Source organism: Setaria italica, chromosome IV, assembly GCF_000263155.2.
Source record: "Setaria italica strain Yugu1 chromosome IV, Setaria_italica_v2.0, whole genome shotgun sequence".
In the NCBI taxonomy this organism is placed as follows: domain Eukaryota; kingdom Viridiplantae; phylum Streptophyta; class Magnoliopsida; order Poales; family Poaceae; genus Setaria; species Setaria italica.
Window position 1 is genome coordinate 35,826,398 of NC_028453.1, and position 13,496 is coordinate 35,839,893.

Here is a 13,496-nt window from a genome sequence, read left to right on the forward strand (position 1 = left end):
CTTCTCCCCCACAACCTAGAAGGGAACAGATTTTTTGCCCTGAAATCCGATCAGCTTCTTGCATCGACGTCTTCAGTAGATCACCTCGCCGTCCACATGGGTTAGATTTTCTCCGGTTCTTGCCTTAGTTTCTGCAACAAATCTTCCCGCTTTGCTTGCTCCTCCATGGACGCTATCTTGCTCCAATGCTGCAGGAAACCAATGGTTTTGTAAGCTAGAACCTTGGAGTTAGCTATCAGTATATTGGAAAACCCAATCGTTCCTAGTGCGCCAAATCGCACAGCTCACACCCGCAAAGGAGATACAACATCAGTTCCCCCCTCTCCCAAAACCCCCCTCTAGCCTATGTTCTGCAAAATCACTAAGGACTCGTTTGTTTCCTTAGAACTTTCTTGCTCTTTTCTTCCTTGGGTCTGACCTACAAGCAAAGATGTAGGCTTCCACGTAGGAAAGAGCCTTGACAATTACTGCCATGCTCCTTTCCCTTTCCGCGTCTCCACATCAGATGGAATTGGAATTAATTTCCAGGGTTGGCCTGTTTGGTTCCATCAAGAATTAGAAAGGGTCTTTCCACAAGTTTCCAACATCTAAATCAGAAGCGTGCGAAACATTCCGAGTCTAAATCAGGAAATCGTTTCCCCCGACTCCCCTCTCCCCCGTGCCGCCACCCCCGACTCCCCCGAGCGCTGCGCCACCGCCTCTCGAGCCACGACCCCCTCCTCCACTTCCTCCGCCGCCCCCTCCTCCTCCGCCCCCTCTTCCTCTTCCTAAGAAGGCGACGTCGAGGATCTTTAGAGCCGGCACAGAGTGCGCCACCCGTGCTGCTCCTCTGCACGAGCAGCTTCTCGCCGGTGACCACACGCCACGTGGTGAGCCCGTGCTCCTTCCCCCTCTCCCTCCCTCTCTTCCTCGTCCACATACACAACAATTTCTCTCCTAACCCTAACCCTTGACTCGATCTGTTCTTTTTTAGAGGTTGTAGATAGATCTGAGGGAAGGGAAGCATCGATATGTTCTTTTTTAGAGGCTGTAGATAGATCCGAGGGAAGGGAAGCACAGGGACGGGAGGAGGAGGAGCTCGGCCGCCATCCATTTTACTCACTGGAAGATCGACGTGCACCACCAATACTCCTGCCTTGGTGAGTCCTACCTCTCTTCCTCCCCATGTGAGGCAGCAAGTTAGTAGCTTTAGGCAGCGAGTTAGGCAGTGATTTCTTGAATCAAAGTATTGTGGATGATGTGATTCATAACTCAAGATGGATCCATGGATTGTATGCTCTTTACAGTTAATTCTGATTTTTTTTGCTCTGTTCCTGAATACAGTGTGCAATTAATCTTAGGTCTTTGCCCTGAATCAGATTGTTCCTGAATAGAGGTCAAGTTTCCATATGAAAACATCTTGGAATAGCTAACATTACTATGGCTTGTCAAATAAATCTGTAGGTCTACTAGAATCAGAATACTAGGATGGGTTAATCCAAAGAGTATATGCTATAAGCTCTACTAGTATGTTGTCCTATAAGCTCTGTTGACTGTTTTTCTATACATGCACATACTGAGTAGGTTGCATATATGCTATGGTATGACACTAAATCTGATATGGCAAGTCGTAAAATACTAATTCCTTTGATTTTGCTGTTATGAACTGTTATGCACATACTGAGTGAATTATATATGCACATACTGGGTGAATTATATATGCACATACTGAGTGAACTGGCAAGTCTTATATATGCATTTATTGAGTGAGTTATATAAACTGTTATGAACTGCAAAAATGAAAAGCAAAGTGACAGGTAAAGTATAGGATACCCTTGCACTGTTTTTATGTTCAAGCTAGTAAGCTTTTTAACATTGCTTATAGTGCCCTGTTCAGGTCTCAATTTGTGACATATGGCCTGTTTAGAATTCTTAGTTCACTAGTAGTATATTTATTTCTGTTTTGATCTGGATCAAACTGTTTGTGACATATTTATTTCTGCTTCCTGGTTGATGGCTGCTTCCTGTTACTACTAATTTCCTGGTTGATGGATGCTTCCTGGTTCCTATCTTCTTTTTTTGTGCGTTGGCCAGTAGAGTGCTATGTTATGTTTGGTTGTTTCAATTAATACAAGCATTCCTTTTTGCATATCTGCTTTAGATGTCTGACAACAATATAGACTTGGTTAATACAAGCATGGAACAAATGAGAGAGCGTAAGAAGAAGAGAAAAAGAGTGGCTGTTTTATTTGTTTCTGCTGTCATGAGCATGATTGTGCACTGGTATCAACGTAAGAGACCTAGACATATCGTTGCTCCGGATGAAATGGCTGAGAGAGATGTAGCTAAATGGAAACAAATGCTAAGAAATCTGTACCAAGGATCAAATGTCTATTGCTATGATAGTTTGCGCCTAACTAAGAGATCATTTCATGACCTATGCGCCATCTTACGTGAGATATGTGGTATGTGTGATAACTTGAATGTGTCGGTAGAAGAAAATGTAGCAATCTTTTTGCTTATAGTGGGTCATGGCAGTAAGATGAGGATGATTCGTAGTTCATATGGATGGTCACTTGAGCCAATCTGCCGTCACTTCAATGAGGTGTTGAGAGGTATTCTATCATTATGCCATGAGTTTATCAAGCTTCCCGATCCATCAGCTGTACAACCTGAGGATTCCAAGTGCAAGTGGTTTGAAGATTGTCTTGGAGCATTAGATGGTACACACATTGATATTTTTGTGCCTTTGGTTGACCAAGGGAGGTATAGGAATACGAAGTAACAGATTACCACCAATGTTTTGGGGGTTTGTGATCGTCACATGAAATTTGTTTACGTCTTAGCGGGATGGGGGATCGGCTTCAGATTCTCGTGTGCTACGTGATGCAATGTCTCGGGACGATGCATTTGTTATTCCAAGTGGGAAATACTATCTAGTAGATGCTGGATATACTAATGGATTGGGTTTTATTGCTCCATATCGGTCCACTCGCTACCACATGAATGAGTGGGTACTCAAGGGCATAACCCATCCACTGCCAAAGAACTATTCAATTTGCGCCATTCAATAGCTAGAAATGTGATAGAGAGAACATTTGAGCTATTGAAGATGAGGTGGGCTATACTAAGAAGCAACTCATATGTTGACTTATAAAATCAGGTATTCCATAGTTAGTAACCTAGCTTGAAATTCAACTCTGAATAACCCTAGCATGTAACTCATTTCTACTAAATTCTTGCAGATTAGGATCATTAATGCTTGCTACATATTGCACAACTTTGTAAGTGATAGACAGAGAGATATGGATGACTTACTTATACGCCAAGTTGATCAAGTAATATCCGTTGAATCTCATGAAGTTCAAAGTGAAGTGGGTATGATTACCAATGTTCAATCATGAAATGAATGACCAATTTTAGGGATACCAAAGCTAACCAAATATTTGCTGATTACCAAGCGAGACATGGTCAATGTATGATAAATTCTATCATCAATGCATGCTCAAATTTATGATAAAGAATATTTTTTTGTAGATTTGGTTCCTAATATTTTTACTGATAACCTTTGTGAACTTTTTTCCTATAGGATATGGAGAAGGGCAAGAGGTCAGGCTCGGGCAGGGGTTACATTTCTTGGAATGATGACATGGACAAGGCTCTTCTTGACACATTTGTGGAGTACTATAACTAGGGTGACATGTGCCAAAATGGGTGGAAGTCTCATGTCTATACAACTGCTATCAAGAATGTCCGAGAAAAGTGTAATATGGATATCACAAAAGACAACATCATGTCGAGGAACAAGACCTTTGACAAGCACTACATTATCATCAATGGTATGCTGGAATCAAGTGGATTTGGTTGGGATTGGAACAAGAACAAAATATCTATTGATAGTGATTCTGTATGGGAAGCATATGTGACGGTATGTTTCAAAAATCATTGTTTTACTTGCTTAACTTGCTTCCTGCACAGTTTTTTGTAGTTTGACTGCCTGTCTTGTAGTCAGATGCTTTGTCCTTGATGTTAAATAGGCATTGTCTTAGCTGCTGGATAAACGTAATTTGGACATGTATCTACATTGTGTAATTTGGACCAGGGGTATCAAGTTCTAGTAGATGTCAGTTATAATAGTACAGTTTTTGTGTTGAAAGTCTGTAACATGTCAATAGCATATTCTGTTATGCATATCATCAATCTTTTCGTGTATGTGTGTGCTTGCTTCCATGTTCTAGAAGCAGAAAGATTGATGATATGCAGAATAGGATGTTGAGATTTCATTTTGCAATTTAGCAGGAAAAATGGATGTTTCCTTTCTTCTGCAATCACATTTTACCGTGTTAAGTTTAGTCAATGACAAGAAAAACACTTGTTCAGTTCCATGAATGCAAACTTCATCATTGCTGCTGAATCTGGTTGCATCTGAATCTAGTTGGTGTCATGCTACATTGCTGCTGCAATGCTGTGTCTAATCAGATATCCTATTTGGTTGTTATTTCTGGAGATCTTTTGTCCGTACCATTTGATGTTTTAACTCAGCTACTAACTTGCTTTACACTTGTTTTCTAACCAAGTATAACACTTATTTTTTTGTAGAAAAACAAAGAAGCTACTGGGTACAGGCACAAGACTGTCTTGTATTGGGACTCAATTAGCTTGGTGTTGGGTAAAGACCATGCTATAGGTGAAGCGGCAAAGACTGCAGCTGAGAGCTCAAAAGACATGAGTAAGGAAGATCTTAGCAACAAAGAGCCTACATCATCGGCAACTTCAGGAAGTTTAAAGAGGCAACGGTCAGGTCACTCTTTTACCTCTGTGATGGCTGAAAAAATGGACAAGTTTGCTGAAGCACTCAAGGAGGAAGCACCTAAAGGCCCAATATCAAACGAAATTCTCAACACACTGAATGAGGTAGAAGGATTGGATGAAGACACTTTGTTGGACCTATTTGATATCCTGACTGGTGATGCACGCAAGTATGAGTTTTTGTTGACGCTTCTGGTGGGGATGAGGAAAAGGTGGCTCTTAAAGCAACTCAAAAAGTGATGCATGCTTAGATGCTAATTACTATCACTATGCTCATTAGTCATGTCATTTTGAGTGTGTATCATCATAATGTATGACTTTGTTTAGACTTTAGACCAAGTTCTCTGTGTTCCTGACTTGGTTTTCTGTGTTCTCACTAGTCAGGTACCATGAGCTTTTTTTCCATCCTTGCACGTTCCTCATTCTTGTCTCTATGTTATATCTATGTTCCTGTGTTACTGACTTGGTTCTCTGTGTTATATCTGTGTTCTCCGTGTTCTTGACTTGGTTCTCTGTGTTCATGACTTGATTCAGTGTGTTATATCTGTGCATGACTTGTTCTCTGTGTTGTACTGGCTTTGAATACAGAGACAATTCAACAGGATGAGAGAGTTGTGCTAGTATCATGTTGTTCCATTTGAATTTCTAAACTTAAAATGATTCCATATTTAGCTTTCCAAACAGGATATGGAATTTGATTCATGGAAAAGAATTCCATCAACACACAAACAAAAAAAATTGAATTAATCAAATTCTGAGCAATTAATTTCTGGTGGAATCTAATTGCTAGAATATGATTCATAGAATGAGTTTCAATTCTAAGGAAACAAACAGGCCCTAAGGTTAGTTGGGATGGACTCCCACCCTAAGCTATCTCTAATCCAGCACCAAACAAAGGATGCCAGGGGGCATCTGAAAATAAGGTGGTCGACATCCTCCCTTTCCTTGCAGAGCTAAAACTCCTCTGGGCCATCCCAATTCCTCCTTTTCAATTGCATCGCTGTTTGTAGCCTGTCGTGCCAAATCATCCATAAGAAAATTTGGATTTTAAGGGGCAGTCTCATATTCTACAACTCCACCATTCTCTGGTCTACACACCCAGGATTAACGATGAATCTGTACAATGATCTTGTGGAGAACTTCCCTTTTCCTTCTAACATCCACACCATTTGGCCATCTCTATCTTGCAGATTTACCTGTTCCAGATCCCCTCTCATACTAATCCACTCATCCCTTGTCTCCACATTTAAACTTCTTCAACATCTGAGATGCCACCCTTTCTGCTCCGTCACTGTTATGTGTTGGTCACTACATATTTTGAGTAACTGGGGAAATTTGATTTTCAGGGCACAGTCTCCTCTCCACACATCTAGCAAGAATCTGGTTTTCGCCCCATTGTCGATTTTGATAGTTCTACCATACTGGTACCACTCTCCAGCCTTTTGCAGGGCTTGCCAGAATTGTGATTCCTCTGTTTGTGACTAGGAGAAAACCTTCCTATCCTAAGTATTTCTTTTTCAATAGCTGGATGCATAAGCTATCATCTCCACTTTCTATCCGGTATATCCACTTGGCTAGCAGCCCAGCTCCCCAAATTCCTTGGGTTTGCTCGGGGCTTCCCACTTCACCATATGGTACTTTTTCTTGTTCCCCACACCCTGCCAGAAGAATCTCCCCCTGGTCGAGTCTAGCTTTTGATGAGTCCCCTCATGTAACCAATACAACCCCATCATACACATAGGAATGCTTGTCAGGTTTGTATTGATCACGATGGCTTTTCCCCCGTAAGAAAAAGAGCCCACATTTCCAGGTGCCTAGTCTCCCCTCCACTTTAGTTGTTGGCCCGCTCATCTTAGCTTTTGATTATCTCATGTTACTGACCAGGAGCCCTAAGTACTTCATTGGCAAAAACCCCATCTGACAGTTGAAGGCATTTGCAATTTCCTCTTGCTCCTGTTTCTCCACACCCACCACAAATATTTCACTCTTGTTGTAATTTATTCTCATACCCAACATTTCCTCATAGCAGAACAATAGAAATTTGAGCATGATGATACTGTTCTTGGTTTTTTTAGGAACATGATGGTATCATCTGTATATTGTAGATGTGCGAGACCCCCCTCCACTAGGTCCGGCACCAACCCTTCAATGAGGCCTTTCTCTTTTGCACGATTAAGCATTTCTGAGAAGGCATCGCTCACCGGATTAAACAACAGCGGTGATAGTGGGTCTCCCTACCAGACCCCTTTATAGCTTCTAAAGCATCCCCCCTCTCTCCGTTTAAGTTGATTGCCACTCTACCCCCTGTCACTACCTTCATCATCCACTCCACCCATTTCTTAGGAAAGTTCTTCCCCTTCATCACCCCCATCAAGAAGCTCCAATCTACTTTGTCGTATGCTTTCTCAAAATCCAGTTTGAGGATTATCCCCTCCAACTTCCTAACTTTCAAGTGCTGTAGAACTTCATGTAGGACTACCACACCATCCAGAATGTGTCTTCCAGGAATGAATGTTGTCTGACTTGCTCCTACCACTTTGCTTGCAACTTTGGTTAGTCTGAGTGTTAGTACTTTAGTAATGATTCTGTATATTATGTTCAGGAGACATACGGGTCTGAATTACTTGATATGTGGTCCCCGGAATGAGGGTGATTACACCATAGTTTAGTCTCGATATATCTAGCTCACCCTTGTGAAGTTTCTCGAGCATTTTCAAAATGTCACCGTTTACCTGCCCCCAGAATTCTTTGAAAAATATAACAGAGAACCCATCAGGGCTGGGCTGTGTTGTTTTTCATATCCTTAACTGCGTTTTCCAGCTCCACCATTGTAGATGGTTTAATTAAGTCAAAGCTTGTCTTCTTCTTGTAGTTTGCCATTCTCTCCCCAGAAGTTTTCTGCCAAGTGAACTTGTGATGGATCTTCGCTGCCAAAGAGGCTTTTTTAGAAATCTGTCACATATTGTTTCAATTGCTCAGTCTCTGTGAATATATTCCCCCCTCTTCCAAGCTTTTGATAGTGCATTTCCTCTTCGTCCTATTTGCTATTTCATGGAAGAACCGGCGGCGGTCGCTGCACCAGACCTCGAAGGACGGGTGGCCGCAGGGTGATGAGGTCTGGTTGCCGCTGCCCAGCCAGAATAGATTGTCCTCAAGCTTGTGTCTAGCCCTCCACTCTTCTGCAGACAATCCTCTTTCGTTTGACTCCACGTCCCATTTTTTAAGTTCCAGAATGATGTTATGTTTTGCCTTCCTTTGATCACTACCCACATTTGCCCCCCACCCTTTCAACCTCCTCTTCAACAATCCTGAGCATTGGTATTGGTGTCAGTGATCTAAAACATAATCTTTCATCCTGCTAGGCCACTTAGAGATATAGTAATTTAACTAGCATATAGTATAAATATCATTATTTCAAATGCAAAAAGCTATACATTATGAAACTATTCTTTAAGATGAAGCAAGTAGTATATCAATCTTATGTTGTCAACTTGATCTTTTGTGTCTTGATAAGTAAAGCTGGAAATGTTTGACCAATAGCACTAATGTTTCATCATTCATCTAATGGCCTACCCTAGCTTTTATCTGATCGTGAGCATGTGAGGTCTGAGCAAAAATATCATATGTTCACTCAAGAAATTTTTCAAAAGTATCACGATGAATAACATCTTAATTGAAAATCTAGAAAAAATTAGTCATCGTAGCTCACTCCTGCTGGCTGGTTAATTCAACAAACTCCTATATTTGATAAGATAATCTAGAAAGTTTATGAATCGCAACACATTACAGGCATGTCGGAAACTGATTTTTACAGGAGTTTCACATGGAAACACTTGCAATTTCACCAAAATCAGAAAAAGTCTAAATGGACCCAGCTTTGAAATATGCAGGCGTTTACCTAATTTAATCAGTTTTCTTTTACCAGGAATGGAATAACCACTGCCCCCTCCCGGGCCTCGGGCCGCGTGTCCCCTCTCCGTCTTAACTACTCGCACTTGCCCACCGGGCACCGCCTCCCTCGCCCATCCCACTCCTTTCCCCGCCCCACGCCACCGGCCCCGCACCCATGGCGACCCCCGGCCGCGGCCTGCGCCCCCGCCACCTCCTCATCTTCCTCGCCGCCGCCGTGCTCTACGCCGCCTCCTCCCCCGCCGGCGCCTTCTACCTCCCCGGCGTCGCCCCCCGCGACTTCCAGAAGGTGATCGACCGACTCATTCCCTGGCTTCTCGCCCGCATGTTTCTCCGCTTCCTCTACCTGTCGGATCCAGCGCTAGGTGTTCCCCTCCGGCTTTCAGTGGCCGCGGATCTGGCAGTGCTGGGAGGAGCCGCCTCAGATCTGGCTTCCGGGACGCGCGGGGCGGGCGGTGGGTGTGCACGTGGTTCAGGGTTTAGGGATGCGCAGTGTCATAGCATTGGTGTGCACGCCTGTTCTGGGCGTGGAGGAAAAGTGATGCGGCGCGCAATGCTCGCATCCTATCTTTGATCGCGCACGTTTTGATTTGGGGCCGGAGAGCGTTGGGGAGTTAAGCTCTTCCGTTCCTTGCGTGGCCCCTGATACTGATAACATGTTTTTCGTCATGCGGTGAGGACTGTAGTTTTGCATTTTGCATAGCACGATGTAGTGGTCTTGGGAATAACAGCAATTTCTGGTAAATATAGAGCTTCTGGTGTTTTCATGTTTGAGTTCATCTATTTCTGTGAATTGTGATACTGTATACAATGCTGTGGTTGTATAGGTTACTGCTTGATTTTGTTGTCATTTTGTCTTTGATGAGTTGTGTTTAAGTTGGCCTGTTAGCTAGGTTGGTGTATGGGATGGAATAGATCACTTGCCACTCACAAGTCGTCACCAATTGCAGTTTCCTTCATTCAGTTTCATGACTTGGCATTTGAGTGGCATGTACTTGAGGTTTCATGAAGCATTGCCTTTGTTTAATTTTCAAGGATTTAGCTAAAATCTGTATGATTATTGCTAACTAGCGAGTAGACAATTCATTGCTAGCAAACATGCGTAAATTCATGCCTTCTCGTTTTGTTGATACAACTTTCATTCTAGTCATTGGAGTACTTGTCTGATCCATTGCAAGCTGGTTGATTCCTGATCTCCACTGATTAAATGTTTCAAAAAAAAAAAAATCCACTGATTATGCTGTAGGGATGATTGTCATTTGATCATAGAAGTGGGGACCCATACTGTCTAGAATATAAATAGAATGCCAAATAATTATTCTAATATTAATCCTTTCTGACCATTCACTGTGCAGGATGATGAGCTTCAGGTGAAAGTCAACAAGCTGTCATCCATAAAGACACAGCTCCCATATGACTACTATTTCCTGGACTACTGCAAACCTCAAGCGATTAAGAACAGTGCCGAGAACTTGGGTGAAGTCCTTCGTGGGGACCGCATTGAAAATTCTGTCTATAATGTAAGGACATGAAACCTTTTGTTTTGTACTAGTTCAAGTAAAAAGAAGGGGGATTACTTGATAAAAATACAAAATACTGTGCGAAGCTGTCTGATCAACAGACATCTCATTTTTTTAATTCATACAGTTCAAGATGAGGAGGGATGAGAGTTGCAAGGTTGTTTGTCGAAGGAAGCTTTCTCAAGAAGCTGCGAAGAATTTCAAAGAAAAAATCGATGATGAATACCGAGTGAACATGTACGGTTTTATGTTAAAGCTGATACTTTTTTTAATTGTCCGTAGAACAATGTGACCATCTAGTAAGTAGAATATAGAGTTTTTCTGCTTCAAATTTGTGCACATGAGATTTATCACTCTATTGTCTTGCTGTCATTTGCTCGTTCGACTGCCATGTCCATGAGATATTGACTGGAAGTTTCTGGAGTGTCCTTGAATTATCTCAGTATGTGTTTCTTATGTTCAGTACTGTGCCTAACTGAATTTGTTTTGTTTAAAAACTTGTGCATGTTAGGATTCTAGATAATCTCCCAGTTGTGGTACCTAGACAGACACGGGAAGGAAGCCAAACACCAAGCTTTGAGCATGGTTATCGAGTTGGTTATAAGGTGAGCATAACAAATTTATGCCTCATAAGTTGAACATGAACTGTTAAAATTTTTATTGGAGAACTTATTTGGTTTGAATGAAATATTACCAGCTCAAGGATGACAAGTATTATATCAACAACCACTTGAGTTTTAAAGTTTTGTACCATGAAGACCAAACTTCTCCAGACGCTCGCATTGTTGGCTTCCATGTGATTCCTAGCAGGTATGTCATATTTCATGATCTACAACTTGCATAGATGTTTGGCACTTACATTTTCTCCACGTCTGTTTCCACTATTTTGTTCTCTTTTTGCTTACAGTTGGCTTCCCACTTTCATCTCCACATCTTCTTATGAACGATGAAGTCATCTATATTTGATTACTTCTTTATTCTCGTTTGTTACAGCATCAAGCATGAATACGGTACCTGGGATGACAATAATCCCACAGCGCAAACTTGCAATGCTAACATTAAGATTACACCTGGTAGTCACACTCCTCAAGAGGTGGCTCCTGATGCATATGTAGTATTCTCTTATGATGTTACCTTTGAGGTATAGCTCATTTCTCAAAGATTCTCTCACTGAGATTCTTGTTCCCCCAATTTTGATTAATTTTGAATTACCTACTGCAGGCAAGTGAGATCATATGGGCATCTCGCTGGGATGTCTACCTTCTTTCTAGCGATAGCCAAATCCATTGGTTCTCAATTGTTAACTCATTGATGATTGTCCTATTCCTTTCTGGTATGGTGGCCATGATCATGATGAGAACTCTTTACAAGGACATAGCAAACTATAATCAGCTTGACAATCAGGATGAGGCCCAGGAAGAAACTGGATGGAAGTTAGTGCATGGTGATGTATTCCGGCCTCCTGTCCACTCAGGCCTCCTTTGTGTTTACGTTGGTACTGGCGTGCAGTTCTTTGGGATGACACTAGTAACCATGATGTTTGCGCTACTTGGATTCTTATCACCAGCAAACCGCGGAGGACTCATGACTGCTATGGTCCTTTTGTGGGTGTTCATGGGTGTACTGGCAGGATACACCTCGTCTCGCCTGTACAAGATGTTCAAAGGCACTGAGTGGAAGAAGATCACCCTCAAAACTGCCTTCATGTTTCCTGGAATTATCTTTGCGCTCTTCTTCTTTTTGAATGCCCTCATCTGGGGTGAGAAATCATCTGGCGCAGTTCCTTTTGGAACAATGTTTGCTTTGTTCCTCCTATGGTTTGGCATCTCTGTGCCGCTGGTCTTTGTTGGAAGTTTCTTGGGATTCAAGCAGCCAGCCATTGAGGACCCAGTGAAGACAAACAAGATTCCCAGGCAAATTCCCGAGCAAGCATGGTACCTGCAGCCAGCTTTTGCTATACTTGCTGGTGGCATATTGCCATTTGGGGCTGTCTTTATTGAGCTCTTCTTCATCCTGACATCCATCTGGCTGAACCAGTTCTACTACATCTTTGGCTTCCTCTTCATAGTCTTCATCATCCTCATTGTGACCTGTGCTGAGATCACGATTGTGCTATGCTACTTCCAGCTATGCAGTGAGGATTACCACTGGTGGTGGAGGGCATACCTGACTGCAGGCTCATCAGCACTCTATCTGTTTGCTTATGCTATCTTCTACTTCTTCAACAAGTTGGAGATCACGAAGCTTGTCTCAGGCATCCTGTACTTTGGTTACATGCTGATCATCTCTTATGCCTTCTTTGTGCTGACTGGTACCATTGGCTTCTATGCCTGCTTCTGGTTCGTGAGGAAGATATATGCTTCTGTGAAGATTGACTGATTGAACTACTGTCTAGAGAAACTTAGAGCACCTTGTTTCCAAGGTTTTATTTCAAGGTCGCGCATGGTGCTGCTCGATTGACATATAGAGGAAACTGGGATTTGAGATGGGATTCCATGGTTTTGGTAGAGTATGTGTAGTCCATTAGGAGTAAGAACTGCTGGAAGTTAAAGTGAGATCTTGATACGTGATGATCAGCATGGATTTTGTACCTTTAAAGATATTGAGTGCTGTCTTGTAATATGCCTTATCATGATTTTCTTTGCATGTTCCACCACACCACGTGTGCTGATATTGTGCTCCAGAATCCAGATCATAGCTGAACAGGTGGTCAAGCTTTCTCACCGGCTTGTGAGTTTGAAATCTCGATGCTGTTAATTTCTCACTAGTATGTTTGCTGTTTTGGACTTTGGTCAAGCGGCCCTGCTAAAACATTGGTGGTTTTAGATTGCTTCCTGTTATGTGGAAGGTGTCTTTGCATGGGCCAGTTAGTAGTCTGTACTTAGTAGACATTTCTTGTAGGATTTGATTTTGGAGTTAAAATACGATTATGCACTGATTGCTGTTTTCACAAGATTCTCGACTCGAGTACTTACCCTGTTCATCATGCAGGTTCTTTGGTTAATGATGTTTCCCCCCTTGTGATTATAAATATGGTTAATATTATTGGATACATACTCCCTCCGTTTCAAATTGTAATTTATTTTGGTTTTGTAATTCATAAATATTATTATGCATCTATAGAGTATGTCTGATGCTAATGCATAATAATATCTACGAACATAGAAAAACTAAAATGACCTACAATTTGGAACGGAAGGAGTAGCATGTAAATGAATTTTTTTATTTTTTACCTTTTTTTCAATATAATTTTAAAAATAATACAAATATTTCTAATAT

At 41.9% G+C, this 13,496-nt stretch overlaps 1 protein-coding gene and 1 pseudogene across 1 annotated transcript; both read left to right on the forward strand.

The window, feature by feature from the left end:
- The first annotated feature begins 3,446 nt into the window (after positions 1-3,446).
- LOC101780414 lies at positions 3,447-5,028 on the forward strand (annotated as a pseudogene).
- A 3,769-nt stretch (positions 5,029-8,797) lies between these two features.
- On the forward strand, positions 8,798-12,977 carry LOC101771479 (transmembrane 9 superfamily member 7). The gene is made up of 7 exons (XM_004965995.4): positions 8,798-8,986; positions 10,053-10,217; positions 10,345-10,454; positions 10,729-10,822; positions 10,915-11,027; positions 11,211-11,358; positions 11,439-12,977. Exons 1-7 carry the CDS (start codon positions 8,855-8,857, stop codon positions 12,594-12,596), a joined length of 1,920 nt encoding a protein of 639 aa, XP_004966052.1. The 5' UTR covers positions 8,798-8,854; the 3' UTR covers positions 12,597-12,977.
- The last annotated feature ends 519 nt before the right edge of the window (positions 12,978-13,496 follow it).